We start from the raw sequence: 22788 nt of genomic DNA, 5'->3' as shown, positions 1-22788 counted from the left end.
AGCTGGTGGTTCGGAGCTAAAAACAGCAGTGTAGACATTCCTTCTCAGGCTGAAGATCCTCCAAAGATCCTCTGAGATCCTCTCCTTCACTCCAGCCCAAGTGTGAACATCTACACCGCTATTTCCAGCTCCATAGCATGATCCCTACAAGCCTGAGTCAGTTGACTTGGTCTCTGAGACTCGTTGTCTTGTGGGTTGGTTGGTTTGTTTTTTGGGAGGGGTGTGCATTTTGTTTGGGGTTTTTGCAATGTAGACGTACCTAGTAAGTCTGATAAAGTAAAGGAGTTCTGCAAGTCTTGTCCCAACTGCCCTCGAGAGACTGGGCATGGAAGGTTGGATTCATTTAGAGAGAAAACAGGTGTGTCCGAAATGCTGAAGTTCAGGTTGGGACAACTTAAAGCGGATTTGATCTGTTGCTTGATATGGCTGGGAAAACAGGACCACGGAGACATGAAAGGAGCCTGCTGAAATATGGCATTGCTCCAGATAAAGTGGGATTATCACCAGCAGGGAAGAAGCCACATGAGTGAGTATTATGCAACAATGTGGAATAAAGCAAGATGTTTATATGGAAAGGAAGCTAGAGCATTTCAGGGACCCAGCCAGCAGAAATTGAGGTCACTTAGAGGAAGAAATGTTGCAGCCCAGGGGAGGCCCAACAGAAGATGAAGGGAAAACAAAGGAGAGATGGCTGGAAAGCATCACAGGTTATGTCAGTGCTAATGGTGCAGTGGAAGGGAGTGATATGAACAGAGGGCTCATAACGAAATGCAGTACCACAGCACTTGCTGATACTGATGGTGAATTTTATGGATAAAATGTTCCAAAGTGACTGTGCAGTAAATAAGAAACTAGGAAGAGTGGAAGGATTTGCAAGAAGGCAAAGAGAGAGGGATGCATTATAAATCCAAAGAGAGGAATTCAGTAATTGGAGGCAATCGCTGTTTCTTGTTGAGTAATCCGCGCTCTAGGGAGCCGGCCATGAATAAAACACAGGACGCTGAAATCTATTTTGTGAACATCTCTCACGCTTGAGCTTCATGCCTTAGCATACGAGAATTTATAATGGGAAACATCTCTGAATGTCAGGAGGAAAATGAAGAGAGTGATGGAGATGGAAAAGAAAACTCATATTTATTGGAGACACTTGCAAAGAATGAAATACATATTTATAAATTACGTAGATTAGGGATGCAAGAGACATGTTAGGTCATCTAGTGCAATGGTCCTCAACCTTTCTGGGCCCAGGACCCATTTGTAAATGTTTATGGCCTGTTGTGACCCAGTAAACAGCCTGGGGGTGAAGGCCATGGAGTGGCTTTGGTTGGCATCCTGGCACTCACCCCATTCTGGCGGCTCCTGCAGTTCCTGTGCTGTGGGGCTGGTTGGGCATGGCTTTCTGCTTTGGGCGTACCAACCTCCAGGGTTGCAGCCCTGCTCAGGTTTGGCTCCGCCCCTGACTGGACCAAATTTGTGTGAGTGCAGTTGTGACCTGGCCCATGGGATTGCAGTGCCACTCAGTCAAATTTGGCCTGTCATGATGATGGCTGGGCACTGGGACCCCAGACACTGCAGGGTGCAGGGAGGTAAGCCCAGCAGCCAGCACCATGGGACAGGAGCCGCCACACAACCCTTTGAAACATTCTGGCGACCCAATTTTGGGTCCTGATCCATGGGTTGAGAAACCCTGATCTAGTGAGTCTCGGCCACTGCAGGTTTGGTTGATCTCTACTGCACAGCCACAAGTGGTTTGTCCCCAACCAATCTAATTTTAAATAACTCCAGAAACAACGCATCAGCAGGCTATTTCATAGCATAATTGACATTTTATGCTCCTTACCCTGCCCGTTTACAATGACAGTTGACGTCATTGATGGAAAGGACGGCTGTGCCTGAGAAGGACGCTTGTTCACCATGTTTTTGTAGCTGTATCTGTCCCAGCATATTAGAGAGACAACGTGGGTGAGGCAATATCTTTCATTGGACCAACTCCTGCTGGTGAGAGAAACAAGCTTTCGAGCTACACAGAGCTCCTCTTTGGGTGATAGTTATTACCTCATGCCCCGGTCTCTTTAGAAAGACATTGTGAGGTAAGGGAGGCCCAAAGAAACAAAACCCACTTTGCCTGGTCCTAAGAGGAGCCCCAACTCAGGGCTGGCTCCAAGCACCAGCTAAGCAAGCAGGTGCTTGGGGTGGCCAAGGGGAAGGGGCGGCAGGTCAGGCTCTTTGGCGGCGAGTCCCTCGGTCCCTCTCGGAGGGAAGGACCTGCCGCCAAATTGCCGCCAAAGCAGAAAGCGGCGCGGTGGAGCTGCCGCTGATCGCGATCACGGCTTTTTTTTGCCATTTTTTTCCCCGCTGCTTGGGGGTGCAAAAAGCCTGGAGCCGGCCCTGCCCCCACTGCATAGGGGGAGTCTTTGGTGGCACGGAGTCTCCATAGGAGCTCCTCCTCCACTCCTACCCCAGCTGCTGGCAGAGGGAGAATGGCTAGAGAAAAGGGGCATGGATGGGATTTCCCTGCACCCCATGTAATCCCAGAGGTTGCAACAGTCTCTTGTAGGCAGGTGGCCCAGATTAACACAGCCTTCAGGATTCACACCAGGGGATGGCCCGAGAATTGGAGGGGCACAAGACTGCAACATAGCCACTATTACCCCGCATTCTCCCACGTGGACTTGCACAGACAATCCAGAGCATGGGGTGTTGTCTTTTATAAATGTCACTTTTCACAATTTCATCACTCTGGCTGCCCTTCCCTTTACTACCCTAAACAATCCTTCATTCTCCAGGATGCTGAGGAGGACTGAGGGTTTGGGTTTTTTTATTCAACCCTTCCCTTTAAATAAACAGGTTTCAAACCAAATTTATTCAGCCTTAAATAAAACATACTAAGGCTTTCAGTTGAAGTTATGGCTACTGACAGAAAACCATAAACATAATTACAGGGGAAATATGATGCATGCTCAGATCATGACATTTGTTTATTCTTTTAATTATCTTGGACAGTTTTAATAAATCCATTTGAAATATGAATAAGCTACAGTATTTAATGCTTTGGGAAGCATGGGCACAATCCTTCATCCCCTGGCACTACTTGCATGACAAAGAGCTACTCACATAAGTAAGGTTTTTTCAAGATCAGGCTCTATATCCAGTACAAAATCTTCATCCCTCCTCCATTGAAGGTTGTTGCACAATCCCTCTGCCCCCACCCCACTCATCCTCATACCTCTGGTCTAATTTTGTTTAAATCTTTTTATTTTAACTGGATTTCTAGATGATTAAGGTTGGTGGTTTTGTTTTTTAGAGATCTCTTAAGCATGGCAAAGAGGAGGTTCTGGGTTTGGTTTAAATAGCCTCAGTACAGATTCAGCACAGTCATGTCTTCTTGGATTGTAGGAATGGGGGAATGCTCTCCAGGCAGAACCTAGGAATGGAAGATCCTTTCACATACCTTAGGGTATTTTAGAGCCCTGTGGATACCTGGGCAGCTAAACAAAATTTGACAAAGCCATACTGGCCCTTCTCTGCAATAGATCCGCCAATTCACAGCTGGCAGTAACTTCAGAGGGGACTTGGATTTGAAGCCGATGGACTTGTGCTTGCAGTGGCAAACTTGGTTCCAGGTTGGAAGGCACTTCTTATTGTAAGGTTTCACTTTAGAGTTTTTCTTCATTTTATTTTTTACTCTATAACTGCCACTTGTCTGTCTGAAAAAGTTTTGGTATTCATTTACCCATTGCAACAACGTGCCGAGGGACATGGTGGCTTCTCCTTCACTTGCAGTCTTTAAGTCAAGACCAGAGATGTTACCAAAAGATGTACTATATAGCTCAGCCTCAAACACAAATTATGGGCTTGATTCAAAGATTACTGGGTGAGGTTGTTTGGCCTATGTGATGCAGGCGGTCAGGCTAAATGTACACAATGGTCCCTTCTGGCCTTTAAATCTATGAACTCTTTGTTCCTTCGAGTTAAATGTTTTAAGTGATAGCCAGTCAAAATCACCAGCCCTCCTTTGCTGAACTTTGTTGCACCCTTCACCCCTCTCCCACACACACTCCCAGTGTAATTTTATTTAAATCTTTCTATCTTAACTGGATTTCAGGAAGATTAAGGTTGGTGGTTTTGTTTTTGAGAGTTCTAAGCACAGCAAAGAGGAGGGTCTGAGGGGTAGTTCTCTGGCTTTGGTTTAAATTAACTGTCCCAGTTGCAGTTTCACAGCTAAAAAGGGAAGAGAAAACTTCAAAGCAAAACTCCCTCCCAGGGCCTGATCCTGTAGTTTTCCCCCATGCAACTCATTGGCAGCAACGGCCCTGATTCTCCCCTCGCTTATACCACAGCAGAGCTACTGCTGATTTACATCAGTGGGAGGAGAGATTCAGACCTACTGAGAGGAAGAACAAAATTCTCTCCCCTCTCCCCCCCTTGAAAGAAATGTTCATCTGAAAATCCTGGAAGGTGATTAAACTAACTTGTTTGCAGCAGATGGAAAGGGCCCAATCCTGCAGTCCTTACTTGTACTCCGTCTGGGGTGAAATCCTGGCCCCACTGAAACCAATGGGAGTTTTGCCGCTGACTTTGATGGGAGCTGGATTTTACCCTGAGAGTTAGGACTGCAGAATCAGGCCCAAAGCAACAACATTTTAAATAACTAAAATGTGGGATACCAGGGAGCTTGAGTCAGGGATAAATTAGTCAGAGATAACAGGAGAGTGTGAAAACAGGTCTTTGTAAGAGAAAACCTCAGAGAACATGGTAAGTCGCAATGCCAACAAAACACATCTTTGTGTCACAACAACTCCATTTACTATGTGGCAATCAGTCTCTCCAGTGAACAGGTTGGAAAGAGCCTATTTAAACATCACACCCATTAAGAAGAAAATATGGTTGGGCCTGAATCTGCAGCTGTTTTGTAAGTCCTGATTTCAATGCAAGTGTCACATGCAAAATGAACCCAGGATGGGGCCTCTCTACTAGTTCTTTCATTAGGGTGAAATTAACCGCCCGGCAGAGGCACAACACAAAGGCTAGACACCACTTAATTCTCACACAAGGGTGAATGTTCTAATTCGGAAACGTGAGTGATATGTTTTGCTACTTGCAGCAGACTCACTGTACCTTGTTCAATGCATTTGTGAGAGTTACCGGTCTTAAGCCTGTGCAATGCAACATGTGCATTGCACAGAGAGCCCTCTAGTGTTCTCCTCACTTGTCGTAGTCATGAACAAGTGGCTTGCCTGCAAATTGGTGCCTCTTAGGCAATTCTCACACTTCCCTGGAAAAATTGCAAGGTTTGGTCACAGATCACGTCAATAAAGCCCTGGTGCAGGATGGCCCCTTGCAACTCGTGCTCTCGCAGATCATTCATATATTTAGGGCTTCTATGCTACATTTGTACATCTGTAAATTTTAAAAAAAAAGGAAAATGCAATAAAACATAAAAGGTAACTATTTATTTTAAATTATTCTAATTATATTTATGGGTACTGTGGGGCCAGATACTCAGCAAGACAATGCACACAGCTTCTCTGATGATGACATCTTATTTTGCAAAAAAAACAAAAAACAACAACCTTCCCTCAGTCTAAAGAATCTAGGGGGGGAAAACAAATTCATAAAACAAAATTTCCCTGTGGGGTGTATTAGCGAGACAAGGTGGGTAAGGTAATATCTTTTAATGGACCAACTTCTGTTGGCCAGAGAGACAAGCTAACAGCTCTGTGTAAGCCTGAAAGCTTGTTTCTCTCACTAACAGAAGTTGGTCCAATGAAAGATATTACCTCCCCCACCTTCTTTCCCTAATATCCTGGGACTGACATGGCTACAACAACACTGCATACAACCTATGGGTTTATAACAGTTTCTGAAAAGGCTGCACAGTAACTAAAGATCTGATCCTGTAAACATCCACGCTGGTGTAAATAGCTTTATACACACAAGTAATTCTCTTGAGGTCAATGGGTCTACTCCCAAGCACAAGTAACTGTTCTGCGAAGTCCAGGCTTTATACATATAGGACCAGATCCTCAGCTGGTGTAAAATGGCAGAACCCCACGTCAGTGGGCCTGTACTGATATATGCCATCTGAGTATCTAGCCCACAGTACCCATAAATATAATTAGAATAATTTAAAATAAATAGTTACCTTTCATATTCTATTGCATTGTCCTCTTTCTTTCTTTTTTTAATTTACTGATGTACAAACAGAACATAGAAGCTCTAAATAGTTTACCAAAAAGCTTTGATTCCCCCACCCTTTACATCACATTTTAAATCAAAATGCACAATCAAAATCAACTCCAAGTAATTTGAGGCTCAGTCCTGCAGTCATTACGCAGGCAGAAATCCCACTGGCAGTGGCCCTTTAGGTCTAAAACAATTCTCATTGACACCAGTGTAAATCAGGAGTGACTCCATGGAGTTACACCAGCATAACCAAGCATAAATTGCCCCATCCTGAGACTGGGAATGGCTGAGCCATTACACACATTGAATCTATTTCCCTATGTTAAGTATCCTCACACCTTCTTGTCAAACTGTCTGAAATGGGCCAGCCTGATTATCACTACTAAACTTTTTTTTTCTCCTGCTGATAATTGCTCATCTTAATTAATAAGCCTCTTTGAGTGAGTAGCGCAACTCCCTCCTTTTCATGTTTTCTGCATGTCTCTATATATCTCCTTACTATATGTTCCATTCTATGCATCCGATGAAGTGGGCTGTAGCCCACGAAAGCTTATGCTCAAATAAATTTGTTAGTCTCCAAGGTGTCACAAGTGCTCCTTTTCTTTTTAAGGGGTGTATGGGTGTGTGAAGAAGGAGAGTGAAAATAACTTAAATAAAAAAAAATAGTTCTTTCTAAAATCGCAGCTGGCTGCCTTCCACTTATGAAAAGTGCACTCAGACAGTGCAGATTTCCACCGGGTTTTGAACAGGTGCGACTGGCGCACAGCAGGGCATCTGGATGTAGTTCATACTTCAAATGTCACTTTAATCTTAACTTTCATCTTCCCTACTAATATTCAGATAGGGGGACACATCTGGTGGGGAATGGCCATTTTTAGATTGATTTTTTTCCTCCCCCAAAAACTAAAAGTTTAACATAAATCCTGAAAGCCTTTTTTTTCGGGCAGAGCTATTTCAGACCCCTGGAGGCTTCCTGGTGTGTTGATCTGATTATAGGGAACTTCCCTTGCCTTTCGGAGGGCTGATTTCAGCACTCGCTCCGCACTCTTTTCTCAGGTAACACTCTCAATGCAATTGATGGGTGTATTGCTTTGGGCTTTGCTTTGGCAGATCACTTCACATTAAGCACATAAGGATTACCACTGACAGTCAAAGCTTAAAGTTAAGGACGTGCTTAAGAAGTTAATCAGGGCCTTAATAAGCAGTGAGCCAGTCCTACTGCATAGATAAGTGACATTTGATACTATTAAAACCTAATTTTCAATATTAATATGTATTATTGCACTCTGAATTTTAGTTGCATTACAATCATGCCTAAGCCCCCCACCCCCCCGACTGGAGCCCCATTGTGCTAGCCTGTGTGCATACATGTAACAAGAGTCAGTCTCTTCACTGAAGAGCTTACAGTCTAAACAGACAAGACAAAAGGATGGGAGAAAAGATTATTAGCTCTATTTTACAGGTGGGGAACTGAGGCACAGAAACTGAGTTGCCTGTGGCAGAGCCAAGAATTGAACCCGGATCTCGAGTCCCCATCCAGTGCCCTAACCACAAACATCTTATGTTCTGAATATAGACTATTAACCTGGCAACGATTTCATTGCATTTCATTTTACATTTTATTTTGCAAAAGATCATTCAGGACTAACCTGCATCATTTAATCTCTGCATGGCCTTGCATTCTATAACAACCAAGAGATGGTTCACCAGCCACATAGAGGGTGAAACCAGACGACTGTTCTAGGGGTTTGTTTGTTTGTTTGGTGATAATCAGCTAACTGATTGTTTATTTAAGTGGAGAAATATGTCAATGATCTGTTGCTGTTTGCACACCGAGCCAGGCTATTACACTGCAGGGAAACCCAATCCAGACGTTACAACTCTAGCTGGTTTACAGTCAATCTCTGCTCTCAAAATCCTAAGGGTAAATGGTTCACAAAAACATGTTATCTGTCAGCTATTCCCTTTGGCTGGGGATTGGCAGCATTATCTTAACAGCCTGCCCTATCACTCCTAGTTTGTGCTCCCCCCATACAGTGCCTTGTGGGAAAGTGTTCGGTAGAAGTTGATATTAAATGCTTCATTAAGTGGGTCAGGCTAGTCCAGTTCTTCCTTTGATGTAAATGAGGGGAGAGCTGGGCTCAGAGGATGTACATTTTAGAAATAAAGCATATACATATTGTTGTAGAGGATCTGATCCTGCATTCCTTGAAATCAGTGGGACTTCTGGTGCCCTAAGGAATGCAGGATCAGTCTTGAAATGTTTTTCCAGTGTGTCCGAAGCCAATAGCGCTAAACTTGAAGCGGTGATTGTAATACAACAGCACATGACAAGATTTTTAAAAAATAATGTGTTGCTTATAAAAATGGAGCGAGAGAGATACTTACAGCCATTTTATTCCAGAGCAAATCCCAGTCTGTAAAATGAAAGACAGAAATATTGCAAGACTCAGCTTCATTTTTCCACAGCCACCCACTTTCAGAAGGAGATCAACTCTTAAAAGGGGATCTTCCCAATTTTCTGAACAATGTATTTCCTTCAGTTTAGATGTGGTTCCTTCTTGGAGCGCAGCAACCTGAAATGAGGGAGAAAGCACAAAGATATGGTTAACACCCAAGTGTGGTGAGTCCTGGTGACAGAGAAATTTATCATCCAAATTGCAAAGGAGTGGTTTATGAATCACGAAAAATTTCAGATTCCCTTCCCCCCAATTCTTGATAGAACCTTTACAGTCAACAGACAGACAAAACGTATGGCTTGAATTATGATTTGAGTTATAGTCTTGATTGTATGTTTCTGGTTAACCCGGCATATGGCAAGACTTCATTCCCTGTTTCAATTCTTCCCCCCACCCCAGGTTCTGTAAATCTGCCTGGGCAGGGAAGAAATACAAATCTCAGGTCTCTGTTTTAGCTAATCCTTTTCGCTTTTACAAGATAGATAGATAGATAGTTCTGAAAAAAAGACACATTAAACATCCATGTATTGACTAATGGAGGTGCTCTTGCTCTGCAAAGGTTTCCGTCTGTCTGATCTGTTACAAACAAATGTGTTTTGTTCCTTCCCTCCTGCTTTCATTCTCACCTCATTAACTTTGCTCCTCGCTTCTTCCAAATACACAAACACCTGGAGCGCAAGGAAGAGCCCGCCACTCTGGCCCCACAGTAAACATTACAATCAGAACTGTCTCAAAGAAGCGTCCAGCAGCAAACAAAAGATCTCAAGGATCCTCCTTTCTTTGCTTTTTATTAAACAAACAAGGCATATGACTCCTAAATTCTTACGAGCCCTCCCTTTCCCAGACAGGGGGCTAGCCCTGCTCCCTGCAACAATGGTAGTGACAAACCAATCGGGTTTCTCTCCCATCAGAGATAACCGTGTGGGTCTTCTTTTCTGCTTAGCCGCCAGTGGTTTTTCTCAGGTGTACCAAATTAAGGCCAGATTCTGCTCCTCTTAAAGTCAAGGTTTCAAAAGTGGCTAGTGAATTTGGATGCCCAAATTAGGCCCTTTATACACGTTAGAGGGGGGTCTGATTTTCAGTAATTGCTGAGCACTAGTGCACCTTCACATCAGGCCTCTGGAAGGTGTCTCAAGTCAACCACCCCAAACCTGGACGAGCTGGTCTCACCAGTCACTTCGGAAAACCTTGGCCAATGGCATTACGAAAGGAGGAAGGATCATGCCCTTCGTGGTGATCATTCGATGCCTGCCTGACCCCCAGGTCTGAGACTGCCTGAAGCTCTTTTTCAAACTGCGCTCTTTGAAGGGTCAACTCTTGAATCCCCTAGGAGAGGACACCACTTTGGAAACCCGTTTACACGTGCGAGTTCCCCCCGGGATGCTTGCTGTGATTCCCAGCGCACTTTGGGTTTTCCTTCAAGGTGTCCCCATTGGTGTAAGAATCCCGTCCCTGAAACACTGTTATCGGGAAAGTGACACTGTACCACGGATCTTCATCGCTGGGAGTGAAATCCTGGCTCCGCTGAAATCCATGGCAAAACCCCCATGTACGCCAACTGCATCAAGATTTCACCCGCCTCGATTTTTATTCCCTTTCTTATTAAGTTGCAAGAATAGATCAAAACCCACGGGCGCGCCGCTTGTGCAGAGAGGCACGTTTCCTGGTCTCGGGCGTCTGCATAGCGAGAGATTTATTCCGGGGTCTTTTATCTTTTTTAAAAACAAGGACACACTTGAAACCTTCACCCTGGGATGCTGACCATGCATTGGGCGGTCTGGGGGCTATTTCAGACCCCTTATCTGTCTCTTCGCAGCACAGACCTCAGCGTGAAATTTCTTACCGCGTCCCTGAAAGGGAGGGAGGGAGCTATCTAACCCGGCTCTGCAGACTCCCTCCAGCCCAGACCGGACACTGTCCGAACCAGAACTCCGGTTTCCAGCCTCTAGCTTCGGAACAGGTTAAATTTACAAATTCGGGAGAAAGTGGCAAGGGGGGGGAACAGTTATTGAAGCCATCAGCCGTGTTGTTCACAAGGGCGAAGAGCCCTAGGTCACAGATCAAGCCAGCGGCAGGGGGCTTGTTGCCTAAACCCGACCTGTTTCATCCTAAAAGTCCTGCTCTGCTTTGCCCGTGCATGTTTCCCACGAGCTGCCTTAGGCAGCCGCTTGCTCCGTTGCGAACGTGTGAGCTGAAGAAAATTCGCTCCACAGAAAACTGACAGTGATGATAACAACTAACACCGCAAACGCCTCCCTTACCTTTGCCTCTCCCTAAAACTCACATCACAGCTCGTCCGCCAAGAGGGAAAGAGAAACAGCCCGGGTCATTCTTAAGCTTTATAGTATTAATTGTCCCCATTCATCCCAACCAGGGACCGGGCTTCAAAATCCAGGGCGTGGGATTGTGTGTCACGTAGGCTACAACACTAATCCTCTACATTGCCGCCCAGCTGGTCGCTCTGTGATGTGGACACACGCCCACGTTACAGGTAAACACGCTGCAGGGCTATGGACCAGACAGGCAGGGGGTGGGGATGTGTATAATAACGATTGCGTTGCTCCGTCTTTTCCATCTCCATTAACAATCCCTTAACAATGTGGAACACATGAACAACCCCCCACCTTGCACACAGGCAAACACCCCCCCTCCCCGCCCGTCTCTTGTTAATGGCCCCTGAACATCGGCAACAAACTTTCACCAACCCATCCCAGGCTCTGAATCTTCTTTCTTTTCGCAGCGCTCTGCTGTGCCATCACCCCAGACGGGATCCCAGCTAGACCATCCTATGGCCCTTGTGCCCAGCTCGGGGTTGGTTAGAGCCATGGGAAGTTAGTGGGTTTTTCTCCCCTAGTTCTGACACGGTTGCTTCCTTCGTGTGAACGTTTTTTAAGTCCTCGCCGCATGAGGAAGCAAAACCTGCGTCTCCCTGGCAGCAGTGAAAAATAACCCACTCAGGGATCTGGTTCCCTGCTCTGACCCTCTTCCTCTGACCAGGTTTAACGGTGCGGGATGAGGCATGAATCAATCGATACCCACCAGCAAGAATCCCCTTCCTTACCTTTCCCGGTAAAGCTGCACCAGCTCCCTTCGCCTTGACCCCTTCTCCCAGCAAACACAAAGCTTTGCAGCAGCAGACAAAATGCTGTAGATACAGATCCCAACGCTGGAGGTCAGCCGGAGGTAAAAGCTGCTAAACTCCGCTAAGGGTGGACAGAGAAGGGGAGGGGAAGGGACGAGCGACAAAAGTGAAAGGCTGCGTGAAGATGCAGCGGATAATGTGTGTCTGTCTGTCTGTCTGTCTGTGTGTGTCATGAGCACATTGCCAGCTGCGTGTCTGCCTCTGCCCTCTCTTGCCTTAAGAACCTGCTTATATGGGGTCCCAGTGGCTTTGATCTGCCGAGTGATGTCAGACTGTATTAGCATAACAAAGCACTCCGGATTTACTGCTTAAAACAGGACAAATGACTGTTTGATCTATTCAGAAAAAAGAATGTGTATTTTCCAGTGTTCTCAGCAATCACCCCTCCACCCCCCCAAACGCACACTCCTTTCCCCCTCCTGGTAAATAAAAGATTAAGACCAGAGGGCAGGTAGTTTCAGGATCTAGAGAACAGAGAAAGGACTTTAAAGTTCTTTGTCAGGGAGTTCTGTAGGGCTGATTCCACTTCATTTTATCAGCCAGGCAAATCAGACCAACATGGAAATGTTTCCTTGATGAAAGCATCCTAGTCATCTGCCTGGAAAGCCTTGCAAAACAAGGACTAAGTACAACAATATGGTAAAGATAGGAGTGTTGGGGAATTGGCAAAACAAGAGTTACTAGCATAAGCTTCAGCTAAAGTCAGGAGGAAAGAAATGTTGAGCCTCTATAGGTTCTGACTAGTTTGACTATTGTGTTTCCAAAGTCTCTCTTTTCTCCAGATTTCTGCACATGTATGCATCAAACAGTAGCCCTGCTCAATGAAGTTTGTCACAGAAAAGTCATAGTACAATTGCTACTCCAGTTATACAATAATTCCTAATAATAAACAGTTCATTATACATTTGAAGTTCAATTAAAAAAACTCCCACAACACATTTTAGTTTGAATTGTCATCGTTTCCCTGAGATTAAAGGGTTGATTTCCCAATGGAAAGATTGGGTGTATGAAGCTGGTAACTTCCTTTATTTTTATTCTTACCTATTTGTTCTAATTAATTGTTTATCTATTTGTTTTTCATATAATCAAGGTGATACACAAAATGATAAAGCCCACGCAATATTTTAGTGGTTTATACTTTTCAGTAGTCTTTTTTGCATTTGAAATTACCTGCCTCTACAAATATATGTTCTAAGAACTACAAAGAAATAATACTAAGATTGCTATTACATTATTATAATGAACAGTTAATGATTAGCAACAATAACTAGTTAATATTTTAACCGGAAACCTTAAATGTTACCTTTACAAAGGGTGACCGGTGTTTACCTGTCTTTACGGCTCACTTCCCAAATAAAACCAAACCACATTTTTCATTTGGTTGTTCTGAACAGGTCGGTTAACTGGATTTCCTGTTCTGATAAAGCTAAGAAGTTGCAATTTGACAGTTGGAATAAAAAGCATATTATGTGCCCTGCTTTATTGAATCATACTGTCAACCTTTAGCTTTCACGATGCTCCGCTTATTTGATCTTTCTTTAATCATTGGCAAGTTCAATTTTTTTTACATCAGGTTCTTTTTCTTTCACGATAGTCTCAGCAGATGAGGGTTTAAGATTACTGCGCACTTCAAACGGGCCTCAAGTGCCTAGAGAACAGGACAAATCTGGATGTAAGAAGCCCAATGTCTGCCATGAATTCAGAACAAATTGGCACAAAAAGGCTCTCAGCTGCTGTAATATCCATGCCCTTTTGCTCGGTCAGTCTAATTGTGTGTTCCAGGTGAATGAGGAGGGGTAGGAATACTTAATAACACATTGCATGGGGCCTTAGGACCTAAAGTTTGAGTTTTAAAGTAGGGTGAGAAGAGTGTTCTAGAGGTATACCTTGAGAAAAGGCTTTTGTATGTGATGATGCTTTTACCAGGCTTTATCTTAGGAAGAACTACAGCACTGAAACACATATTATCACTATCGATTTTTGCTACCTGACTTATAAAGCATCCAGAATCTGTGCTCCAAACTTTCCAAAGCCACCCTATTATTTATTTACTCTGCCACCAGCTTTACAAGGTGTCTGGTTTTGTTTGTTTAAATGTTTTGGGGGAGTGGGTGGGAGTTGCAGGTGGGCACTAGGACAGATGGAGACTCCTATTTGTTCTAACTTTCTGGCATTCTGCTGTCCTCTAAAAATGTGCAGCTCTTTGGATCTAATTGTCAACAAGTTGGTGTTCTGGATTCTTCACAGGGCAATTCTGCAGGGTAGCTATTGCAGAGTAGCTTCCAGAACAAGACTGCCATTCTCTGATTTAGCTTACCCTGTGGAATAATAATTCTGGAATAAGAGTGTCCACATGGGGAGCTATTTTGGAGTAGTTCTTGCACTTTAAATTCACACCCCCACCTTATTCTGGAACAACTTTCCTGTGAAGACCACCAGCTCTCTAGATCCTGATTAACAAAGCATTTAAGCATGTGTTTAAATGGACTTCAGTGAGACTCAAGCATGTGCTTTAAATGCTTTTCTGTATCAGGGCCATTATTACCAAACCATTGAAGTTCTTTGAGTCCTGCTTTTCTCAGCTAGATTTGGACCTCGTTTGGGCCATATGGTTTTCAATGGAATAATATGGATTCTCTTCAGATGTGTAGCCCATAGAGAGCTACCTGGATAAATGTTTATGTTTTTAATGTCTTCAAGCTGAACAAAGCTTTCATGAAGATCTCTGACATTTCCTAGAAGCCTTAGGGCCACAAACACATGTGGAAAGTATCTTGATTCAGTATTTTCCATAGGTTTTTCAGGAAAGGATCCTTGAGAGAATTGATCCAAGGGAGTCAGACACCCCACTCCTATAGAAACTCAATGGAATTTGGACACCTACCCCCAGTGAATTGTATATTGTATATCTGGAAAGTATTTATTTTCTGCTCTAAAAATTATTAGCACAGAGGTAAGTAGGACAAATATTCTCATGGGTGCACATCCTGGTAAATATATACATTAATCCCAAAGGGTTGGTTGGGAAGTGGGGAACAGCGTCATTTCACGGTGAATCTTCAGATTCATTTTTATGCATTTTTTAAAAAAAAGTACACAGGAAAGTTGCTGGATTGGAAACCGAATTTGTCTGGTCATCCATTAGCGCAGGTGCAACAGCAACGCAAGCTGCTGCCTACACTACTCTGTCCCCCTGCCTCAAACCTATTATGGAGAAGGGCATTTAGTTCTTGACTCCTTGTGCAGACTGTCATCAAAGATCCTAATCATTTTGCAGAGAGTTGTTTTTCATGTGAATCCCTGACTATCAGAACTGAACTGTAATCACCAAACAGCCACTAGACCGTGACAACTTTTAGTTACTACTGACCTGGGTTGAATTAGAACCAGCAATGCCGATGTGGAAGGCTCTCTAGTTCAATCACACACAGACACACACACACAAACATACACGCCACCTAAAAACAAACACTCAATGCGATTAGTCTCATGGATAAAGTTAAACAAGTGCATTAGAATTTGCAGAATTGTGACCTATGAGTGTGAATTCTTCCAGAGCAGAGACCATGTCCTTTTTTTAAAAAAAATCTCTAAAGCACTGTGCCAAATCATGACACTGTGTAAATGTTTATTAATATGACATAGTTATGTATACTGTGATGGTGTGGTAGAATGGTTTTATCAGCATGCATGGAAGATGCTGTTTGCTACAAGTGAGGTCATTGCACACGAGGGCCAGTAAAACATTTCTTCTACACTATTGTGTGTTCTGCATATAGCATTAAAAAAAGCGATTTTGAAAATATTTTAGAGTTTGACTTTTTAATGGAGCTATTTTTTCATATCCCTCCACCTGTAAAGCCAGGTGACATAGTTACTATGGGTGTAATTCTCATGTACACCAAGGCCCCTATACACTGCTGGAGTGGTGTAAAGAGGCCTTAGTGTACATAAGAATTAGACCCATCAATCCAACTGCACAGTCCTCTGAAGGAGAGAAAAATGAATGATTATTAAATGTTAAAATCTCTTACAAACGTATTTAAAATAGGTACATGTACAAACACCATGACTTCAAAGTCCAATGTTTTATGCTGTTCCAGGATGAGAAACAAATGTTCTATCATATGTCCAGTTAGGGAGCGTGCCCTTTAGCACAACATATAGCACCTATTTCTATCCCTAAGGGCTCATGAGATATCAGACTTTTAAACCTGTCACTGGTACCAGACTGAATACTGCCCATTCTGGCTTCTGCCACTGTAACTTGTGGGGAGAAGTTCCACATTTGTGGGGGAAGGAAGAGACATTTTTGTGACGGGATTATTAATATTTTGCAACGGTGGCTGTTGTGAAGTTGCTCAATGGGCTAGCATGTTAGAATAATTCCTGGCAGAGACTGATTTGTAAGAAGAGTGAAGGGGAGGTGGACAAAGGTATGTGATAAATGCAACATATGAAATAGATATAATCCCACGTAATAATGTTAATACATGTGAGATGTTGATTTTACTCTTATTATTTCTACAGTGCCTTGTGTATACATGACAGGTACCACGCAAATCAAGAAAAGGTTTCCTGTTCTCAAAAATTTACAGCTAGAGCTGGTCAAAAACTAGAAACATTTTTCAGAAACCTTTTCATGAAAACACCTTTACTTTTTTTTTTTCTTAGCTGAAATTTTGAATTTCGAATTTTGCCAACCAGCTCTAGAGTTGGTTGGAAAAACAGAGATTTTTTTTTTTTTTTACATTCTTCCTCACCTATCACAAAATCTGAAAACTTCAACCAGCTCTATCATTGTAATCTAAAATCACAAACACTGGGTAGGAAAAGAAAAGGAAGATGATTGTGACTCTGATGCCTTAGATGGTGAGGATGACATGAGAGAAGTTTAGAGGGTGTTTCTGGTTGTTCTTAGAATCATGCATCTGAGGAAGTGGGTATTCACCCACGAAGGCTCATGCTCCAAAACGTCTGTTAGTCTATAAGGTGCCACAGGATTCTTTGCTGCTTTCTTAGAACCATAGAATATCAGGGTTGGACGGGACCTCAGGAGGTCATCTAGTCCAATCTCTTGCTCAAAGCAGGAACAATCCCCAACTAAATCATCCCAGCCAGGGCTTTGTCAAGCCTGACCTTAAAAACCTTTCTAGATAACCCATTCCAGTGCTTCACCACCCTCCTAGTGAAAAAGTTTTTCCTAATATCCAACCTAAACCTCCCCCACTGCAACTTGAGACCATTGCTCCCTGTTCTGTCATCTGCTACCACTGAGAACAGTCTAGATCCATCATCTTTGGAACCCCCTTTAAGGGAGTTGAAAGCAGCTAGTCAGGTAGTTGAAAGCATGCAGAAAGCAGCATGCAGAGGGCATGTTAATGTTTTATTATGTGTGAAATAACACTTAAGAAAGAGTATCCCTGGAAGATGTGTGTTTTGAGGAGGAGGAAAGGGTGCAAGCAAGACAAACTAGACCAGGAAGGGGATTCTGGATGTAAGAGGTTACATGGAAACCACAGCAGTAAGAGTGGAAGAAGGATGAGAAGTGAGTGGGTTAGATACACAGCTTAGCCAGACAGGTCAGAGAGGGTTAAGTGGTGCAAGGTCTGAAGGGGACGCAACTGAATTTCAATGTAATGCAGAAGTCAAGAGAAAGCCAGCAAGGGGGTGTGAGGAGGATTTGGATGTGGTCAGAGCAGTGAGCAAGGAAGATGGTTCTCATAGCTGCTGGTGGATCAGGTGAGACTCAGGGGGCTAGACAGGAGGGGGAGCTGAACAGGACCGGAACCAGGACTGTGCTAGTGGGAATGAAGAGGAACCAGCTGATCGTGGAGATGAGGTGGAGAAATAACAATCGAGTATCTCACAGCAGCCATGATGGGAGGGTAGAAAGAGAGAAACAAATCCATGAGGACATGAGAGAGGGACAGTAGTGGAGTTGTTAACAACAATGGAAGTGGGCTTTGGGAAGAGATCAGGGCCGATCGGGGAAAGGAGGGGGAAGGACAGGAGGGCCATTTGGCCTGGGCCTCAAGCTCAAAGGGGGCCTCAAATTTAGACATTTGTTTATTATTTGGCATTTGATAAGTTTCACAACTTGTTTTTATGCGCATCCCTATCAGACACACTCTCTCAGCTTAGAGCTGCAAATTTAAGCAAATAAGAGATGTGATTTGATAAAAAGATATTTTTTTTGGTTATTTTTATTATGGCTAGAGGCCTCAAAAGCTGGAAGTGGCCCAGGCCTCTTGGGACCTCTGAGAGGGCCTGGAAGAGATCACCATGCTGAGTTTGATTTGGTGGCTGGTTATCGAGGGGAAGATGGTTGAGGTGGGAGAGGCAGGTCTCACTCACGAGAATGTTACATAAAGCACAAGCATAGTGAGTATAACAACAGTGGAAATGCTTGAGCAAGGAGATGGGGGAGAAGCAGACGAGAGCCCCAAGAAGGGCTGGTAATTGTTAAGCACCTTCATGGGGAACAGTTGAGAGCTCAGTAGTTCTGACTATATTACTTATGCCCCCCAGCAATTATCATAGAATTCAAGCCCCTCACAACCTTTTATGTATTTATCCTTACAACACCACTGTGAGGTAGGGCAGGGTCATTATCTCAGTGTTCTAGATGAGGAACTAAGGCACATGGAGATGAAATGACTTGCGCAGGGTCGCACAGAAAGTCAATAGCAACGCAGATAAGTGACTCACGTTTTCCCATGTCCCAAGCTAGCACCTTCACCACTGGACAATCCTTCCTCTCCTTGCTGTAAGTGGAATAGGTAGGTTTCAAAAGGCAGTGGGGGAGTCCAGGGGCAGAGGGGTTGGACAACCTGTTCCAGAGATGCAGCAGCAGCAAGGGATCAAGGTTTGACAGAGCAGTAGAGGCCAGAAGTGACAAAGCCGAGGGAAAAGGATTTCGGGAGGAATTACACCACGGGGCATACAAGCAAGGGGCCTTGAACTCTAAGAGAAGCCAATCCCAGCTCTACCTGTCCTTTCAGTGGAGCAGCTGGTGAGAATGTCTACACACAGAGGACCCAGCATGGCAGTCCTTCCTCAGGCAAAACTCCCACTCTGCCTGAGGCTTGCTTTACCAAACACGCAGCTGTGCCCAAGAAAAGAACTTCCTTAATTTTTTTTTAATATCTAATTTTTAACGCTCCACAAATGCCTTATTAAAAGACATTTCACCTTTTAGGGTGAAAAACAAGGCTTTTGGTTGGTCCTTTGGGTGACTTACTCATTTGCTTGTGAATCTGCTTGGCTGCGTTTCTTGAGAATGAGGTGGCTGCAGTCCCTCATGAAAATAAACAGCATCTTACACCTCGTGAGGGGATGGGTGGTGTTTTCTCTCCCCCCTTCCCCCTGCTCACATGCTCTGGAATAGTGAAAATAAAATTAAAATACAGAAATTCACAGTGCAGTATTAAACCTCCTAGAACCAAGCTCAACATGGAGGTGAAAAATCATGTCAGAAATCCACACGCTGCCTAGGTTTTGAAGGCTGAGGACCGGATTCTGCTCTCACATTGATTATACACTGAGTTCAACAGAGTTATTACAATTTCCACCAGTGTGTGTTATAAGAGGATTGAACTCTTAGTCCTTAACTCTAAAACATCTGAATTTTTTTTTCTGGGTATGATCCTTCCCTTATTATTATTAATAGTTCTTATTCGGATTGTGATAGTGGCTAGACCAGGACCCCATTGTGCTCGGTGCTATACAAACACAGAACAAAAAGGCAGTCCTTGCCCCACAGAACTTACAGTCTAAGTTTGAGACACAAGACAATGTCAGGTGGCTACAGACCGACAGACGAGAGAGCACAAGGAAACAATGAGACTGCCACTATTTTCCACAGTCTTTGTACTGAGACAGAGCTAGCATAGTTGTTCAGCAGCCAAACAGAATCCAGGAGTCCTGGGCTCAGTTCCAGACTATACCACTGGTTCACTGTGGGCAAGAAATGTAATCTTACTGAGCCTCAGTTTACCCAATCTGTGAAATGGCTACAATAATACTTCTATAACACAAAAAAACCTCCACCAAATACCAAAGGTTTAGCAGTGGAAATATGGGATTACCAATCAGCAAGGGTCAAGAAGACTTTTGAATTAAACAAAACCAAATCAAATCTCATAAATCTTGGGTAGCAGATGCTTCTATGATATAAGGATTGTTATCTTTTATAAAACACCCTCTCCACCCACCCATCCCTTTCCTTTCGTCCTTAAATAATAATTTTCCTGATTTTTTTGTGCACTGGTAGTTGTTTACTAAAGGGATGCTATGATGAGACATAGCATCAGCTCCTGCCCCCAGCACACAGCTTGGGGACCAATGCTGAGAATACTGGGAATCTCCTTCAGGGCTGGAGAGAGGAGGGACCATATGCCCAGAAAGCCTGGGAAGTCAGAGGTTCCTGCAGCTCCTCTCTGCAGAGTGTGGAGGCAAGGATGGCTGATGGATCCCATCACTGAGCGAACCCTTGTGGAAGTAGGGTCCACAGCATACGCAATCCCCAAAATGCTCCCCATGCCCACCCAGTGCAACAGAGCCATGCTGTGTCCACAATGGGCAGGACCCCTCCATGTCTGTTGAGTCAGTGTGGGGGACAACAGGAATTGACCTTGAATGGTCCACAGGAGACCAAAGAGCTCGGCTTGTTTAGCCTAACCAAAAGAAGGCTGAGAGGAGATACGATTGCTTTCTACAAATATATCAGAGGGACAAATACCAAGGAGGGAGAGGAATTATTTAAGCTCAGTACCAATGTGGACACAAGAACAAATGGATATAAACTGGCCATCAGGGAGTTTAGACTTGAAATTAGATGAAGGTTTCTAAACATCAGAGGAGTGAAGTTCTGGAATAGCCTTCCAAGGGGAGCAGTGGGGGCAAAAGACATATCTGGCTTCAAGACTAAGCCTGATAAGTTTATGGAGGTGGTATGATGGGATAGCCTAATTTTGGCAATTAATTGATCTTTGACTATTAGTGGTAAATATGCCCAGTGGCCTGTGATGGGATGTTAGATGGGGTGGGATCTGAGTTACTACAGAGAATTCTTTCCTGGGTGTCTGGCTGGTGAGTCTTGCCCACATGCTCAGGGTTTAGCTGATTGCCATATTTGGGGTGGGGAAGGAATTTTCCTCGAGGGCTGATTGGCAGAGGCCCTGGGGGTTTTTCACCTTCTTTTGCATCATGAGACATGAGTCACTTGCTGGAGGATTCTCTGCACTTTGAAGTCTTTAAACCATGATTTGAGGACTTCGGTTGCTCAGACATAGGTTAGGGGTTTGTTACGGGAGTGGGTGGGTGAGATTCTGCGGCCTGCATTGTGCAGGAGGTCAGAGTAGACGATCATAATGGTCCCTTCTGACCTTAAAATCTATGACTCTAAGATATACTGTAGTTGTGGGGTTTTATCCTAGAGTCCCTATGAGAAGGATGACTAAACTTTCAGCAATCAGGCCTGGTTCCCCAGGGGATGCTACACCATCAGCCCCCTAACATAGGTTAAGCTCAGAGGGTCTGGTGCTCCTCTCATTCACACCAGCGCAATACCACTGACTTCAGGGATGTGAGGGGGAATCAAATCCAGCCTCTTTAAAGCTCTGTGCCATTTGGCTGCAGACCATGCAAGCAAAGGACCTTTCAGCCTGGAGTCTGTGGAGTGCATATTCCTCCCATGAAGCAAAGGTCTCATCCATGCCCCAAACAGGCCATCTTCATTAACAAAAAACTCGCTGTTGGACCCTCTTTCCAAGAGGCACAGCCTGAACATCCCCTCCAAGGTGGGGCAGGTATTTTTCCTGCAGTACAAGGAATCCCCTGTCCTTCCTTGCTGGGGTGCAGTGGGCACATAGACACCACAGTGTGTCCGTCAAGCAGCTTCAGATGCTTGGACAACTGATGTGCACAACCCCGCCCTCCCGTCCAAAGTGAACGTCTAGGTGGTTAAAAAAATCACTGAGCAGTTGAATATCATTTTGTCACCATGACTAGAAAGTCACATAAAAGAATGGGACTGTGCAGTTATGCTTATCCATGAAAATATTACCTGTCTGACGTACAATTCTGTGTGAACGACAGGTGAGATAGTACAATGCGTCTGCTCAGGACACATTTGTTAAGCTTCGTTATCACTGCTAGGCTCTCTTTCAGGCCCCGATTCTCCAAGTTGTCCCACGTGGTTGCATCCATACATCTGTGTGGAGTCCCAATGATTTCTGCCTGCACAAAACTGCAAGAGTGGGGCCTTAGTAGTCAGAGTAGCCTAAAGACCAGATTTTCGGGAGAGCTCAGCTCCTGTTTATCTATGTAAATAAGGGCCAGCTTTTCAAAGCAGCTCCACACCAAGAGGGCCGGCTTTAGGCCAATTCCCCTGATTCCCCGGAATAGGGCCCCACGCCTAGGCGGGCCCTGTGCCTTAGGCGCCTTTCTAATTTTTAAATTTTTTTTACCCACCCAGCAGTGGTCCGGGTCTTCGGCAGCACTTCGGCAGCGGGGGGTCCTTCCCTCGCTGCGGGTCTTTGGCTGCATTTTGGCGGCGGGGGGTTCGTGGAAGACCCGGAGCAAGGGAAGGACCCCCCGCTGCCGAAGACCTGGACTGCCACTGGGTATTCAAATCGGGCCCCGCAGTTCCTAAAGCCGGCCCTGTACAGCAAACACGCTGAGCTCCTGTGAAAATCTGGTTACTCAGTTTGTTGCCTAACTGGGAGCTAAGCTCTTCTGCAACTCTGGCCCTGACAGTGGAGGTTGAGCACATCTGGACCCTGAAACGACGAGCTCCGTTTAGGAAATAACTTTCCAGTTAGAACAAAAGTACATTTGAAAAAAAATCAATTTTTTTTAACTTGGAAATCATAATAGCTTTTTAAAATAGCTTGGTTAAATCTGAAGCTAGTTTTTCTGGCAGAATTAACCACTACCCACCCCCCCAGGTATTTAAATATTAGAACTTGCGACAGAATCTTTATTCTAATCGCTTGA

The 22788-nt window shown here is 44.3% G+C and overlaps 2 protein-coding genes across 3 annotated transcripts in view; one reads left to right on the top strand and one right to left on the bottom strand.

Annotated features, from left to right (window-relative positions):
• WNT11 (Wnt family member 11) overlaps nucleotides 1-11833 on the bottom strand; it is a 29515-nt gene extending 17682 nt beyond the window's left edge. The window contains exons 1-2 of one of the 2 annotated variants that reach the window (XM_050930870.1): nucleotides 11707-11833; nucleotides 8575-8762 (exon numbers count right to left, since the gene is read on the bottom strand). In XM_050930870.1, the coding sequence (XP_050786827.1) occupies nucleotides 8575-8645 (71 nt within the window). In that variant the 5' untranslated portion in view covers nucleotides 8646-8762; nucleotides 11707-11833. Of the gene's footprint in view, nucleotides 1-8574; nucleotides 8763-10906; nucleotides 11246-11706 lie in introns of those variants that run through there. The other variant, XM_050930878.1, reaches the window with a different exon arrangement.
• Nucleotides 1-22788, top strand: part of DGAT2 (diacylglycerol O-acyltransferase 2) — a 660465-nt gene that overhangs the window by 521759 nt on the left and 115918 nt on the right. The gene's annotated exons all lie outside the window — the stretch shown is intronic.

This window comes from Gopherus flavomarginatus, chromosome 1 (assembly GCF_025201925.1).
Source record: "Gopherus flavomarginatus isolate rGopFla2 chromosome 1, rGopFla2.mat.asm, whole genome shotgun sequence".
NCBI lineage: Eukaryota > Metazoa > Chordata > Testudines > Testudinidae > Gopherus > Gopherus flavomarginatus.
Note: the sequence above shows the minus strand (reverse complement) of the source record. Positions and strands in the feature narration are given on the sequence as shown.